Raw genomic sequence first — 17380 nt, forward strand, 5'->3', positions numbered from 1 at the left:
GAACTGAGGTCTCCGATACATTTTTTCTATAGAAAAAAAGTTCGCTCTCAGCTGAACTTGGTTTCCGATTTTCTCAGATGAACTGAGGTCTCCGTTTTTGTTCTATAGAAAAAATCCTCATAGGTACTGCATTCAGCGATTTTTTCTTGAGAAAGAAAGTCGTCCCAAGGTGAAATGAGGTCTCCCATTTTTTTTCTAAAGAAAAAAATCTGCCCCCATTTGAATTTAGGTCTGAATTGTTTTCTTTAGGAAAAAGTCCAGCCTCAATTGAACTGATGACTATGTTTTTTCTATACAAAAAAATCCGCTTTTAAATTAACTGAGGTCTGATTGTTTTATATAAAAAAAAGTCCGACCTCAGCTGAACTAAGTTCACTGATTTCTTTTCCAATAGAAAAACCTTTGCCTCCAGCTGAACTGAAGTTTCAGATTTTTTATACAAAATGTAGAACTCTGCTGAACTGACGATTCTGATTTTTTCTATAGAAAAAAGTAGACCTCAGATGTCAAAAAAAAAATTGTAGAGAAAACGTCGTCATCATGTGATCTGATTCTGATTTTTTTCTGTAGAAAAAGGCGTCCACAGGCGAACTGAGGTCTCCGATTTTGTTTAATAGAAAAAAGTCCGAACTAAAGTGACTGAGTTCTATAGAAAAAACCTCAGTTCGATGCAATTTCAATCGGAGACCTCAGTTCACCTGAGGTTGCTATAGCAAAAAATCGGAGATCTCAGTTCAACTGAGATCGGCTTTTTTTTTCTATGGAAAAAATCGGATCTCAGAAGAACAGGTGTCATATTTATTCGTAGTACATATATTTAGTATTCTCCTTTAATTTTTTTAATAATATTTCCCGTCTTCTTCTTTCCTAGGGTGCCTTTGTAGTTCCTGCCCCACCCTCCAACAACAATCAAACCAATCCGACAACAATGCGCAGATCAATTAGTGATTTGGATAGTTTTCTAAATCCCAAACAGAATACAATTAACAACAATGGTAATATGACAGTACAACAACAACAAAATCAGCAGCAACAACAACAAGTCTCAACCTCCAATCAAATGAAAAATTCGCCCAAAACCCTAATCAATATGACCGAAATGAATCTGCCGCAAAGTATTGAGATTTATAGCAACAACAATAACAACAAACAATCACAACAGCAACAACAAAAGACAATGAATAATATTGGAGTGGGTACAGCCACTGCCTCTACGTCCAATTCAACGAAATACCAGGCCATAACATCTAGCTCGAGCGGAGCAGCAACAACGATTAATACAACGACCAGCCGTTCAACATCCACAGATCCCAAAGATTCCACCCTGATTGAGTTGTTGAAACGTGGCACCCGCATAGCGGTGACCCAAAAGCAACCCAATCCGAATATGCCACTAGGTGGCATTTCACGTCAAATAATAACCAATAAAAATAATTGTAGTGTTATAATACCCTCAGAGGTTCAGGTGGTTACCACGAAGGGGAAAATGAAGAAAACACAGGAGGAACAGCAACAACCGCAGCAACATCAGCAACAACAACAAATGCAGCAGCAGACACAGCAGCATCAGGGGAATGGTAATACCACCACCACAAATTTAACCTTGGCCGATGGTACCCCTTTGTCTCTGACAATTGCCCAGGGTTCGGACAGTAATAGCGGAGAGGTCTACACTGTGACCTATACCAGTGATGGTTCGGGCCTATTTGGTGATGCTGAGGTCTATAATGTCAGTGAGGCTGAAATGCTGCTACAAACCGTGGACACCATGCAGCTGCTCAGCGAGGAGGGTGGCAATGGAGAGCCTATGAAAATGGAGCCGAATGCGGCTGGCATTAATACACCCACAACCTCTGAACATTCCGAACATTTTGAGGTTATCGAAAGTAGTAGTAATAATAACAACAATGCGAACGGTAATATTATGGACTCTCAGCAGCAGCAACAACAACAAAATACCTGCCAACAACAACAAACTTTACCAAATTTCCAACATTTCCATTCCAAAGAGCTGATTATGCAGAATTCTACGTCATCCTCCGGAAGTTCTTCTACAACCTCGATACTTAGTCAAAATAACCTGCGATCCCATACCCTGAGTCTGCCCAATGACCTCAAAGGTGGGCATCAGTTCGCACCCAATTTAAATTCTCCCCTACATTCACCCTTGGCCTATCCGACACCACCATCCAGCCATGAAAATGTTACCCAAACCTCCCCCTACATTGAGGACAACCATCATTTTGGTGATAGCCAAAATATTTTCTTTAGTGAATCCCTGCTCTCGGGTGGTAATGGCAATCACGGCGATCAGGTTGAGGATCGTGTGTTGAAGTTGAAAAATGTCCTCGAAGACCACTCCTTTGATTCGAACATCAAAGTTGAAGATTTACTAAGTGGTTCGGGTGCCGATACGGAATGTGATTTGCGGGAATTTGCCGAGGCGAATTTATCCTTCCTGGATGAGGATCAGGAATTCCTTAGTGATTCGCGGAATGCCACTTCCCCCTTGTCGGAATCATTTTTCACCAGTGGCATTGGCACGGCGGAGGAAGTAAAGGAGGTGTTGCGTGAGGTCCTTACCGAAGATCAAATGAATTTGAATTGTGAAAGTCAACAGGAGAACATCATCGATTTGTATTATCTGCCTGGGCTGAGTTTGCAGTCGCAAATGATGCCAAATTCGGAGGATCCGCTGTTGTCTTCGTCGCCCAGAGATTTTGGTCAACTGAAAATTGTCAATTCCATGCAACAGCAACAACAACAACAGCAGCAGCTACAGCAAATGTCAAACATTCCCCAACAACAGCAGCAGCAACAACAACATCAAATGACCCAGAACCTGGCCTACCCTCTTCAGCAGCAGCAACCGCACCAGGCCACCCTCAAACTGGCCTTGGATGCCGGAGGTCAATTGGCCACACACGATGTGAATCAATTGATTCTGAATCTTCCCCAACAAAATTCCCAACAAGTGACAGCAGCGACAACAACAACATCGTCCCCGGCGACAACAACAACAATACATTATAATGTACAAACAATAACACCACCACAAGTACAAAGCTCCCAGAATCCAGGAAATGCACAGATGACCCAAGCCCCACAACAGCAACCCACACATTATATGGCTTCCTCCCAGCAACAACAACAACATATAAATTCTCTTAATGAGGCCTTAATGCAACCGATAATATATGCCACCAGTGGTACCACCGATAAAATTGAAATAAAATTAGAACAGCCTGCAGGAACGGCAGGGGAAGGTAGCAACATAAGTAGCAGCAGTAGTAGCAACAACCACAACAATCAAGTGAATCCTCAACCTCCTCCTTCACAACAACAACAACAACCAACTCGAATATTACACACACCTCGTAATAATCCCGCCTACTCCTCAACCTCTCTGCAACCACTTTCCAATCAAACCAATTCCATACTGAAAAGACGTCTTAAGGCTGGCGGCGGCGGATTGCATCCGCACGACTCATCCAGCTCCCAATCATATTCCAAATATCAGGCTCTATCGCCATACAAATCGAAGTTAAGGAAACCCTCTAGGACCCACTATACCCCGGCGCCCATACTCAACCCGGAACGCAAGGGTCATGGCCTTTATTGTAATGTTCTCAAAGAACTGGGTTGCTCTCTACTCTCCTTCGATAATTTCGATGATTTTGATGATGACCCGGTGGGATTGGTCGACTTCTCCGATGAGTCCAAGGTGAATTTGGGTTCAGCCTATCAGGCTTCGATACCAGCATTTATTGCCAACAACACAACAGGCGGAACGGAAATTGAGGAGACCGTGGCAGCGGAACTAATGTGGAATCCCGACTGTCAGCGTGATGAAAAGATTTTAATGCGCTTCATTGATTTAAGTAAATCTTCGGCGGTACCCTTGGGTAGCCATACCGAAGAGGTGGCATTGCAAACTCTGCTACAGGCCCAGGGTAATACAGCCACGGCCGTGTTAAATCTCTTACAGACCCAATCGAATTCGTTCCAAATGAAATGGTCCTCCCAGGAATTGGAATGTTTCCTGAAGGGCCTCGAGAAACATGGCAAGGAGTTTAGTAAAATTTCGAAGGAGGTAAGTGCGAAGGGGAGGAATTGGGTGAATTTTTTCCCTACAAAAAAACTCAGACCTCAGATGAACTGGGGTCTGATAACAGGTGAACCTGAGGTCTGATTTTTTATAGATACAATTTTTTCCTCAGATAAACTTGAAGTCTTTTTTTTCTGTAGAAAAAAAATCAGTCTCAGTTCACCTGAAGTCGGAACTTTTTTCTTTAGAAACAAATCAGACCTCAGTTCACCTGAGGTCGGAACATTTTTTTTTAGAAACAAATCAGACCTGAGTCCACCTGAGGTCGACACTTCTTCCTTTAGAAACTTTTTTCTTTAGAAACAAATCAGACCTTAGTTCACCTGAGGCCGGAACTTTTTTCTATAGAAACAAATCAGAACTCAGTTTACCTGAGGTCGGAACTTTTTTCTATAGAAAAAAATCAAACCTCAGTTCACCTGAGGTCGGAACTTTTTTCTGTAGAAAAAAGTCTGACCTCAGTTCACCTGAGGTCGGAACTTTTTTCTATAGAAAAAAAAACAGACCTCAGTTCACCTGAGGTCGGAACTTTTTTCTTTAGAAAAAAAACAGACCTCAGTTCACCTGAGGTCGGAACTTTTTTCTTTAGAAACAAATCACACCTCAGTCCACCTGAGGTCAGAACTTTTTTCTTTAAAACCAAATCAGACCTCAGTTCACCTGAGGTAGGAACTTTTTTCTATAGAAAAAAAATCAGACCTCAGTTCACCTGAGGTAGGAACTTTTTTCTATAGAAAAAAAAATCAGACCTCAGTTCACCTGAGGTCGGAACATTTTTCTATAGAAAAAAAATCCGACATAAGTTCACGTGAGGTCGGTATTTTTTTCTATAGAAAAAAATCCGACCTCAGTTCACATGAGGTCGGTACTTTTTTCTATAGAAAAAAATCCAACCTCAGTTCACCTGAGGACGACTGTTTTTCTCTAGAAAAAATCAGACCTCAGTTCACCTGAGGTTGGTACCTTTTTCTATAGAAAAAAATCAGACCCCATTTCAGCTGAGGTCGGAACTATTTTCTATAGAAAAAATCAGACCTTTGTTCACCTGAGGTCGGAACTTTTTTCTATAGAAAAAATCAGACCTCTGTAGAAAAAAGTCAGACGTCAGTCCATCTGAGGACCATAGTTTTTCTATAGAAAGAAAATCGGAGACCTCAGTTCACCTGAGAAAAATAATCAGACCACAGTTCACATGAGGTCTGAATTGCGATTTCATTCCTTTTCTTATCGCTCCCTTCCAGCTCGGCACAAAATCCACGGGTGAATGTGTACAAATGTATTATTTCTGGAAGAAGCTGTGTGTGGACTATAAAGTGACCCACCTAAAAACTGAGACACCACCCCAGATACAACATCATACAGCTGATCCGAAGCCCTATGTGTGTGAAATACCCGATTGTTCAGCGGTAAGTATCAACAATAACACCTTGCTTTAACCTCTCCTTGCTTTACAAAAAAAACAAAAATCGCAATTTTTGCAGAGCTTTTCTTCTAAAGCAGCCCTGCATGGTCACACACGCATTCATACCTATGGCCGTAATACGCATAATAACAATAGCAACAGCCAGAATGGCAACAGTAATAACAACAACAATGCTAGCAATAATAGCAACAACAACAACCAAAACAGCACTAATCCCAATGCCTCGTCTGCGAACACCTCCTCAGCTAGCAACAACAACAACAGTAACAACCACCAACAAACTACAATGCACAGTGGTTCGAATACACTGCAATTGAATGGCAGCCAGTCAGCCATGCCGGGCAGTGGCAATTCCAAAGATCCCAATAATGCCAATAAAGACATTACCGAATTTCCCTGCAAGGTGTGCGGCAAGTAAGATTCCCCCAAACTAAAATTCACATTCCCTGTTCGTTTTTTGTCACGTTATTGAGAAATGAAAAATCAATTGAACGAAAGCTATTTACCATAATACATACATGCATATCGATTATAACATATATATTTACCGATATTTTAGTGAACAAGTTTTGTGTGAATTTATTGTTTATGAGTTTGTTGTTGGTTTTGTAGTTTCGGATTGGTTGCATTTATTTTTTTTTTTTTTTGGAGTTTAAGTTGATTTTAATTTTTGGTCCCGAAGTTGAAAAAATCTGAATGTAAAACGAACCGATTATTTTAAAATGTGTTATTAAAGATCAGTTACGTCTTATTAATTAATATATTGATATATCTGTGTGCCCAATTGCAAATTAAAAGGACCAAAATCGAACGGGACAGACCATATACTACCATATATTTACATATGAGAACTGTAAATCTGAACCGATTTAAAAGAATCGTGAAACACTCCACTCTATATTCAATTCTGTAGACTGTGCAAAATTCTATTTTAATCGGAAAAATGTATATCTGGGAGCTGCATCCTAATATCCCCCAATTTAAACGAAATTCTAGTCTTATTTCGGTACGCTAGCAAAATTTGGGGTCAATGGATAAACGTAGACTCCTCTAAAATTCTATTACATGACAGCTCCCATCAGGGACGTACGCAGGCGGCGAAATGAATCTTTTTCACAGTAAATTTATGTTTGCAACAGTGGATTTTTTAATTTTGTACTACCCCCCGAAATGAAATGAAATCCTGTGTACGTTGCTGGCTCCCATATATAAATCTGGGCCGATTTCAACGTGATCCCAAGAGTGTGATCCCATGAGTTTGTAACACCGCGAAATATTGGTAGTTGATACACGTTTTAATATACCGAGGTCATATCTCGACTAACTGAATCAATCTAGACATCTGTGTCCGTCCATCTGCCCATTATTATAAACACGATACAGGCCACAGTTATGGACCAATATTAACGGAATTTTGTATGTAGGACCGATTCTGGTCAAGAGAGACGCTATTGGTTTTGGTGACAATCGGTTTATATTTAGGGTAAGAAATCACTCAAAGAATAAACATGATTGTTTTGATTAAATTCGCTCAATATTTAGCGGATCAAATGGACCCAGACTTTTGTGTGAACAAGTGAAAAAGCGTTAAGTTCGGCCGGGCCGAACTTTGGATACCCTCCACCATGGATATACTGACAGGTACTAGAAATTAAAATAAAGGGAACATACCAAAAAGTGGACCTATACCGACATGTCTAAAATCGAATTATGTAAACCATAATACAAATTTCAGAAATTTTTAATTGATAATTCAAATTCGAAGATGGGGAATATCGGTCCACTCCTTCTGAAACCTCCACAGAGGCTAGGTCTAAATGCGGCTATAGTTCATTATCGAACCTTACGTTCTAATTTTTTACCTCGCTATCCCCCGCAGGTGAAATGATTACAATAGAGTCTTAGAACCAAACTCAAAACGCGGAACATATCAGATAACTATTTTAATATATAAAAGGGGTTATATTGGGACTACCCCAAAAAGGGGGCGAATATTAATAATTTTTGGTAGAGAGATTTGGTACCCATTAAGAACTCAAAATACTAAATTACAGCTAATTCGGCGCAAAAATACGATCAAAACCCCCAAAATTCTGAAAATTGGGAGGTACCGTTATATGGGGGCTACCAGAAAAAGTGGACCTATATTTATAATTTTTTGTGAAGACATTTAGGACCCAATAAGAACCCAATGTAGCAAATTTCAGCGAATTCGGCTGAAAAACGTGCTCAAGAACCCAAAATACCGAAATTTGGGGGTACCCTTATATGGGGGCTACCCGAAAAAATTGACCTATATACATAATTTTTTTTAGAGAGATTTGGTACCTATTAGGAACTCAAAACACTAAATTACAGCCAATTCGGCGAAAAAATACGACCAAAACCCCCAAAATACTGACAATTAGGAGGTTCCGTTATATGGGGGCTACCAGAAAATATGGACCCATACTTATAATTTTTCGTGGAGACATTTAGCATCCAATAAGAACCCAATGTACCAAATTTCAGCGAATTCGGCTGAAAAACGCGCTCAAGAACCCCAAAATACCGAAATTTGCCGGGTACCCTTATATGGGAGCTATGCCTAAACGTGGACCGATATATCCCATCTTCGAACTTGAACTGCCTGCAGACAAAAGACAACCCTATGCAAAATTTCAGCACCCTATCTCAATTCCTTCAGAAGATAGCGTGATTACAACAGACGGACGGACAGACGGACGGACAGACGGACGGACATGGCTAGATCGTCTTAGAATTTTACCCTGATCAAGAATATATATACTTTATAGGGTCGGAAATGAATATTTCGATGAGTTACAAACGGAATGACAAAATTAATATACCCTCCATACTATGGTGGAGGGTATAAAAATTACAATATTTGTATTCTGGGGCGTATATATTTACTCAGGAAGAACAAAGACCCAACGACGACGCCTAAAGTGACCAAATTTTTATTTTATGTCTGGAAAACAAGATTTGGAAATATGCCAGGTTTAGAACGGAGCTGTTGACCGTTCTAAATCTGGCATATTTCTTGATACTTACAAGAGGGTGTAAATAGTATAGTGATAATTTCTGATGCAGTTTCGATTGAAAACTAGGCACAGTTTTCAATCGAAAGCCTTAAACATGCTAAAAATTATTTTGGGACAATTACAAAACATGGACCACCAAGCCCCGCAATGCCAAACAGGAGCGTTTTCGTTTGGAAAATGTGACTAAAAATTCCTCAAAATATCGAAAAAATTGACCTATAGTAAATAAACAATATTAGAGACTTTTCGGTTTAAAAACGAGGCTAACCTATGTCAAAACAAGGGCCTGTGCTGGTAATTTTCTGCATAGATGTATGTCAACCTCCAAAAACTCGGTATGTCAGATAATAGCTCTTTCTTTTAGAAAATGCTCTTAGAACCTTCAAAAATATCAAAAATTGGGCAGTGCCGTCAAATGGGAGCAATACCAAAACGTGTACAGATATAAACCACGTATAATACCAAACATCCTAGGAGTAAAAAGAATGTTAGTGAAAATTTTCAAAGCTCCATTTATATTGCGAATTCAGATGGACAAACAGACGTACATGGCTAAATCGTCATAAAATTTTATTCTGATCAAGAATATATATAATTTAGGTGTCTATATCGACGTGGACAAATTGCTTCGACAATTGCTTTTAGTGCATAAAAGATGGATTAAACCATGCTTGGACTTGCCCATTGGTCAGCCGCCGATCCTCTATAACGTCGTGCCAATGCTAACTCCGCCGATAAATCAGATTGACTGGTGGCGCATGCATTCCCAGTGTATTATATTGGAAGAAAGGGTTATATCAGTTGTCTTGTTATATTTTTGTTATGTTTTGATTCGTTTTGAAGATTTAAGAATATGAAGCATAATGGAAATTTCTGGTTGTTGACTTCTGCAAAGTTTGGGACAAATCAGATTCCTTGTATTAAAGTTTTAAAGATGGAGGTATACAAATATTGATTATAGCAATAAAAATGGCATACTATATTTAACAAATATTTAAAATGATTCCGTAAAAAATCGGAAATGATAAACGATGCAAATTTGCCCGATATTTGAAAACTTATTTTTGTCAGTCCTATGAATGTACTTTGGTTTTTCGACAAAGTCTTAAGGTTTGATTCTAATATCAAAAAAAGCCTCCTTGTTAATGAATCTGGTCCTAGTCTCTAAAATTCACTTGTTTCTAATTTTATAAAAATGCATAGAATAATTTTAAAAATATCAATCAATTCAAGGACTAGGACGATGCCGAAAAACAAAGTCCCAAATAAAAATTCGACTGAATTGTTTTTTTTTTATTTTTTATTGCTTGTAGTTCATTTAATTTGTTGTTAAATTATATATAACTTATAGAAGAAGTCTTATATATGTGTGTTTGATTGATGAAAACCTTGATGCTTTATTAGATGAAACCTTAGCCCAAATTTTAATGAATTTTTCGTTGTTTGTGTTCATGTAAATCCCAATTAATATTATTAACAATTCAATTTAATATTTAGCATTGTTCACATATACCGTATAAATATTAATAATTGTTGTTTATTTGTTGTTGTATTTTTTTCAATATGTATTTTCTATATATATTTTTTACATCGAACAAAAAATAACTACATCCAAAAGCGAAAATTCACAGCTCATAGAAGTTTTTAAACAAAATCGTTGAATATGACGAAGAAAGAAAGTCTTCAAACATCGTAAAGTTAATCCGCATAACAACATACTGTTGTCCAACTTTATCAAAAAAAAAAAAAAAAAAAAAAAAAATTATTCCAAACCAATATAGAAAGAAAACAATCAATTAAACTCGAAATCAATATATTTGAAAAAGAAAAAAGTAAATCACCAATATTAGACCAGCAAACAACATGGATTGTAATTGTAAGTTTTTAACAGAATGTTTAAGTTTTGTTTTTTCTTTTTTTGTCCATTCTGTTTTCTCATTTCCCCACGTCCAACCAAATTTATTTATAATACACCAAATCCATCGTTTGTTTCTTTTACCTCAAAATTGTCCATGTTCTTGTTATTTTTTAAATAAAAAAACAATTCCACAAATTGGTAACCTTTATAACTACTTCGAAATTTTGTCTCACCCCCTTTTGTATATAAAATGAAATTTAAATAAAACAATTTTCGAATTTTTCGCTGAATGTTATTTTTATAGTTTTACACATATCGAATTGTTTTTTGAAAATACAAATTTCCTTACTTCACAAAAGTCCTGCTTTTCCACTTCCGTTTTTTTCACTCTCGACTTCTGTATGCCATTTCTAACACTGAACTGTGCTCTAATTCTGATTGTGTGTTTCTAAAGTAATGGATAAGAACATTTTTCTGATAATGAAATTTTCAGGTTTTTATAACGAAAATGCGAAAGTTCCTTTAATAATAAACACCTTTAACCTTGGATTTATTCAAATATCTCTACGCAATCAAAAGTTATGAGTAATCCAGCATTATGTTCATTTCCCATGGAGTTGGTAACCTCGGCAATGTCACACCGTCAGCGCCATCTGTTGATGCGGTAGATTCAAATAGAGCAAGTGGAATATTTAATGACAGCCTATTTTACTCATAACTTGGTAATCCCTTGAGATATTTAAATAAATTCGGTGTCATAGGAATTGTGAGAGCATTGACTTGAAAGTGAAGCGGGAGATGTTGAGACGTTTTTCGGGGTCAGATGAAGATGGGATTTATTCAAAGTGGTTTTTTCTTGGGCTAGAAAATTCTAGGCCTATATCAAAATCTGAACCGTTTCAACAAACCTTGTCACACATCATTTTTTCCTCAATTGCATTCGCTATGCAAAATTTTGCTCAATCGGACAAATATTGGGTGTTTGGTGTATCATTCACAAAAAATCGAACGAAACTATATATGAGAGCTATATCTAAATCTGAGCCGATTTTAACAAAACTTCGCAGACATCAATCTGGACCTAATTCAGTACTCTATGAAAAATTTTGTCCCAATCGGACAAATATTGGGAGTTTGTTGTATTATTCACACTATATATGAGAGCTATATCTAAATCTGAACTTATTCCAATAAAACATCGCATACATAAGTATGAACCTGATTCAGTGCGCTGTGCAATCGGACAAATATTGGGAGTTTGGTGCATCATTTACCTAAAATCGGACGAAACTATATAGGGAGATATATCTAAATCTGAACCGATTTTCTTCAATTTCAATAGGGTTCGTCCTTGGGCCAAACAAGTGAACTGTGCCAAATTTCATCCCAATCGGATCATAAATGCGACCTGCACTTTGTTCACAAAAATAGATGGACGGACGGACGGACATGCGTAAATCGACTCAGAAAGTGATACTATGCATATTCTCAAAAGGAACCATGGGTCTCGATTCCTTTTGCCTATTACAAACATTTGGCCCGTACCTCAATTTTAAGAAGCTAAAAAAGGCGTGGATTTTGCTTTAAATACTTTTTTCAGGAGCTAGAGGAGGTGTGGTCTTTATACCCTACACAACTATGTTGGCAGCCCCAAGACTTTGTAACACCGCGAAATATTGGTCCTAGACCCACCTTTAAGTATACCAATCGTCATATCTCGACTAGCTGAGTCGATCTAGACATGTGTGTCCGTCCGTCCGTCTGTCCATTATAATTTGTAAACACGATACAGGCCACAGTTATGAACCAATCTTCACGAAATTTCGCATGTAGGATGGGTTATGGCCAATGAAGACCCCTATTGTTTATGGAAAAGATCGATTTATATTTAGGGGATGAAATGGATCAAAAACTTTATTTTTGTCGGTTTTTCTGATCGCTTCCGAGGCCGCAATTATGGCCCAAACACCGCGAAGGGGGTCGGGCCAAAGAATAAGCATGTCTGTTTTGAAAAAGATCGGTCAGTATTTAGCGGGTCAAATGGACCCTAACTTTTGTGTGAAAAATGACAAAATTTTTATTCTATAGCGTATATATTTACCACTGAAGGACATAGGCCCAAGAAGTTGATAATATATCCAAGAGGAGTGGTTGACCTTTAAATTAATAATATTGTCCTATGTACTCGGATGCGGGAGTTACACTTAAATATCTACAGGTGCTTACGTATTCATATATTATTTAGTAACCTATTACCACACTGGAGGGCGGAAATATAGCGCTGATCGCTTTGAAATGTTCCATGAGGTTCCAGTAGTGGTCAAGGACAATGCCTAAAATGTTAGATGATGATCAGATGATAATTTTTCGGATGAAGTGGACCGAAAACTTAATTATTTGTACTTTTCGATTCGAAAGCCGAACATCACAACACAACGCACGGTGAAGGGAATCTGGACAAGTAATTAGAGGGGCTGTACTGATTATTAATAACATTTGCTGACCTCTAGCCAGTCAAAAGTGTGCAAATATCGCGAAATATTGCCCAATCTCAGAATATAGAACCACAGAACGTTAGATTTTCATGGAAGTTGTGTAGGGTATCGTATGGTCGGCCCCGACCCACTACACTGCTCCGCTCACTGGTTTTTAAAATCGGTTAAGTAATCGCTGAGTTATTTTCATTTGAATTCAACGAGGTTCAGAGATATACTTACTGTGCTGGAGACCAATTACCTAAGATTACATTGAGTCTAAATTTACGTATCCTGTTCTTGGCTAAAAATGTGCCTCATGAAAATATTGGATTTACACTCCATGAATGTTGAATCGAATACTTTCTTGTGAAATAAATAAAATTTAAAATTAGTTGAATATTAATATAAAATTACAGTTTCAAGATCAGGTTTATACAGGAAGGGTCCCGCCTTTGAACTTGAATTAAAAAAGGTCATTTTGTAGGATGTTCCAAAAGATAGGTACATTAATCGTTCTTTAGATCACATTTTGTTTCAGGAGCGTACCTCGATTTGGCCTTCTTCTCTTAACTTTTTGTATTTACTTTCACATTATCTCTTTACATTCTATTCACTTTTCTTTCCACTAATTTCTGTCCTTTTTTAAGTTTCATTTTTGATTAAAAAAAACGTTTTCAACTATCACCTGCTCTCTGTCCACGCCTTTCAAATTGCAACAACACAGATAAGTAAACAAAACAAAAAACAACAATAAAAATGTACAATTTCTAATAAAATCTTACTGTATGCATGCCCATGTTTGATAAATGTTTATTTAAAGTATTGAAATTGGCCAAAAAATCTATACACCATTCTTAATAAAAAAATGCTGCATGCTTCTATAATTATGCTGTATTTCAAAGCTTTCTTTAACTTAAAAAAATCAATATTTTTATATAAATTTAGGAAATTTTATGGAATATAACCAATTGATGTTCTTTGTGTACTTTTTTTTCTTTTCCCCTCCTCCCCAAAAAAAATCTGTCTTTTCAGAGTATTCAATAAAATAAAAAGTCGCAGTGCCCACATGAAGACCCATCGTGTTACGGACAATGAAACCTCGGTACAAATTACAAATAATCAAAATCATGCCGTGCAACAGCATCATAACCAACAACAACAGCAGCAGCAGCAGCAACAGTCCCAGCAACAACAACCATAACAAAAATTTTAATAAAAAAGAAAGAAAACAAGAAAAAAATTACAAATTCAAAGAAAATCCAATATTCCTACAGAAGAAACCCTGAGAAATTTCTAAGAACAAGAAATGTGAAAAAATATGAATACAAATCATAGATAAAGTGTAGAAAAAAATAAAATAAAAACAACAAGTTAAATGACAATCGCCATTAAAGCAAAAACAAAAATAATAATTAATAAAAAAATTATTAATTTATTTATTTCAAACATTAATGGCCAGCTAAGTGAAATAAAAATACTCAGTTATGCCAAAACACACACACACACACCTTTTTTGTTATAGTCAATAATTTTAAACAGCATTTCTATATAAGAAAAAAAAAAACAAAATGTCAAACCAAAACACACAAAATTATTTAAATGACATTTTAGACTCAATTATTTATTTTAGTAAAAATTAAAAAAAAAAATAATTTTTCATGCCAAAGATTTAAAAAAGGCTCTAAACGTTGTTCAATGTCAAAACTTTTTTTGTAATACTAGTCATTAATTTTATAACTATTAATTTTAAAAATAATTATATTTTTTTAAATAATAATTTATGTCTTATCTTTTTTAATATTTACACGTGATAACGAGTGAGATTTAAAACACACACACATAAAACACATTTTAAATAATAATATTTATTTTTAATAAAATTAAAATCACTTATTTGATAATTACTTTATAAATTTAATTAATATAATCTTAATATTAATTACTCTATTAATATTTAATTATTAATATTTACTGTTGATGTTTTTTGTTTCATTTCTTTTCTTTGTCTTAAAATGTTATTTTAAAAATGACATACATACAAACATAAATAACCATAATTGTAGTAGCATAATTTATTTATTTGTCTTATTTGTATATAGAATAATAAAAAAATTACATCCTCATCCACACACATACACAAAATAAATAAACACAATACCAAGAAAAAGACACTCTTTATTCTTTTCTTTTTTAGATTTAACATAAATTAATTAAAAAAATAATAATAGTTTAAGTTATAATTGTATTATTATATACCAAGAAACAAAATATTGGTATTAATCACAAGCCTTCCAAAAACACACACATTGATTAATTAAAACTAAGTTCTATTCTCGACTATTCTCACTAAATTTCTATTCTTCTAAATTTATCTAAATTTTATCTAAGAATAAAATTCTTTCCCTATTCCCTTTTTTTTAATTTCATCTTCCTAAACTTTGCAAATTGAAAATGCTCTGGTAAAAAATATATCCCAAAGGAAGATGAAAGTATTAGAAAATGAAAGACTAAAAATGTACTCCCAGAAGATGATTACCAAATGTTTTTAAAAGATTTTTGAAAATTATTTTAGAAAAAAATTATATTTTGCAGAATTGTCGTAAAAACATAAACAAGGAATTGGTACAAAGTAAAAACAATCGCCAAGTTCAACCGAACATTTTATACCCTCCACCATGCTGTGCATACAAAATCTTAAAAAAGGATATGGAGACAATATCATAGTAAATTTCCTGCTAGTAGGTTGTTTTGTTCTCAGACAATTAAATGCCAAATTATCGATAATCAAGTTCCGAAAATAGGATAAGAACTTCAGCATACCTACAATTAAGCGGGACCTTTTAATTGTACCATTTAAAAAGATGTGGCTAAAATATTAAAAATATCAAAAACACGGCGGGTTATATCAGGACTACCAGGACTTATTTAATCCTCAAAGAATTCGAACATTGTCGGTGCGCGACAAACCCGAATAATGTGAAAAAAAATTCAAAATAGCAAAATAGAACGCTCTGTTTTATATGAGAGATCTTTCAAAACATGAACTCATATCGAACATATTCTGAAACAATTCACATCAAGGAACTCACAATGCCAAAGTAAGATCTCTTCGGTTGGAAAGTGCAACTAAAATCTTTACATAACAATCCTCAAGACAAAATTACTGCCAACCTGGTGCGGCTTTTAAACCTTTAAAATGTCGAAAATGGAGCCATATTCAAAACATTCACGGCCATTGATAATTTTGTGGTAGTAAGATTTTGACACCAAATGTGGAAATACCAAATTAAATCTAATTTGGTTGAAAGAGGTGCTCAAAACCCCCAGAATACCAAATAATTCAAGGTACACATATATTGGGGGCTACACCGAAACATGAGCCCATATCGTATCGTATATTTTACCCAATGAGAATTAATATAGAATTTTATTCTGATTAAGAATACCTATACATTACGGGATCTCCGGTGAATAGTTCGATGTGTTGCAAACGGAACGACACATTTAATATACACTACACCTCATGGTGTATGATAGAAACACATTTATTTATATAAATAAATTGAATATTGAATTCAATAAACGGGCCTCCACAATATCTTTAGGTCTATAAAATGTATACTATGTAGATGAAAATATTGCTGCATATCCTAAAAATATGTTCATGGATTCGTGTATCAAACGTATCATAGCCAGATGCGGATGTATTGCATAGTTCAGTTTCCGATAGTTCCGATAATTGCACCATATTTTTTTGTTCGTACGCCAGAGAAATAATGGAATTGCCTAACGTAAATAAGGGTATTCGGTTTTGAATATATGCCGAACATAGCCATTTGATAAAAATTATATTCGATATGTAATATCGTATATGTTTAGATCCATATCTCTCAAATTTAAATATATATATATATATATATATATATTTTATCTATGGCATAGTAAGGTCATTTTTTGTCCATTGCTTATTGGTTCATTTTCTCATCTCATAACAATATTTAACTTTCTTTTGGTCTTATAATGAAAATGCGAATATTTGTCATTAAAAAAATGGTTCTTTTTTCAAAGTATTCCCAAGGCTTATTCAGTTGTCTTTTTGGGTTTTTTCTTAATCTTCAGAGTTAAAGTGAAGCGTACGGATACTCTGTACGGCAGATCCTACTTTTGACAGGTCACAAGTCGCTAGTATGAGCCAATATGTGAGAAATTGATTAATAATGTTCTCATGTCGGTTTTTTTATATTGTGGCGTACCACTCAGAATTGACCTTATAACTAAGTAACATTGTAGTAGCACAAGGGCTATGTAACTAAGAAGAAAAAAGTTTAAATATTGACAATTTTTGGAGGAGGTACCTAAGGAACTGGATCCATCGGAACGTTTTTTCGGAATCTATCAAGATTAATCATTTCTTAGAGTTCTAATATAGGGGTAAAATCGGAAATAATAAACAACTTTTCAAAAATAATG

At 35.6% G+C, this 17380-nt stretch overlaps 1 protein-coding gene across 1 annotated transcript in view; it reads left to right on the forward strand.

Annotated features, from left to right (window-relative positions):
• Window positions 1-14111, forward strand: part of LOC133332699 (serine-rich adhesin for platelets-like) — a 39411-nt gene extending 25300 nt beyond the window's left edge. Inside the window, exons 11-16 of the mRNA XM_061541078.1 lie at window positions 872-1916; window positions 2010-3000; window positions 3067-4093; window positions 5350-5514; window positions 5590-5945; window positions 13943-14111. Of these exons, the coding sequence (XP_061397062.1) occupies window positions 872-1916; window positions 2010-3000; window positions 3067-4093; window positions 5350-5514; window positions 5590-5945; window positions 13943-14111 (3753 nt within the window). The remainder of the gene's footprint in view (window positions 1-871; window positions 1917-2009; window positions 3001-3066; window positions 4094-5349; window positions 5515-5589; window positions 5946-13942) is intronic.
• Window positions 14112-17380: the final 3269 nt, after the last annotated feature.

The sequence above is a fragment of the Musca vetustissima genome, unplaced genomic scaffold (genome assembly GCF_032173495.1).
Source record: "Musca vetustissima isolate MV318-11 ecotype Yass unplaced genomic scaffold, APGP_CSIRO_Mvet_v1 utg336450, whole genome shotgun sequence".
NCBI lineage: Eukaryota > Metazoa > Arthropoda > Insecta > Diptera > Muscidae > Musca > Musca vetustissima.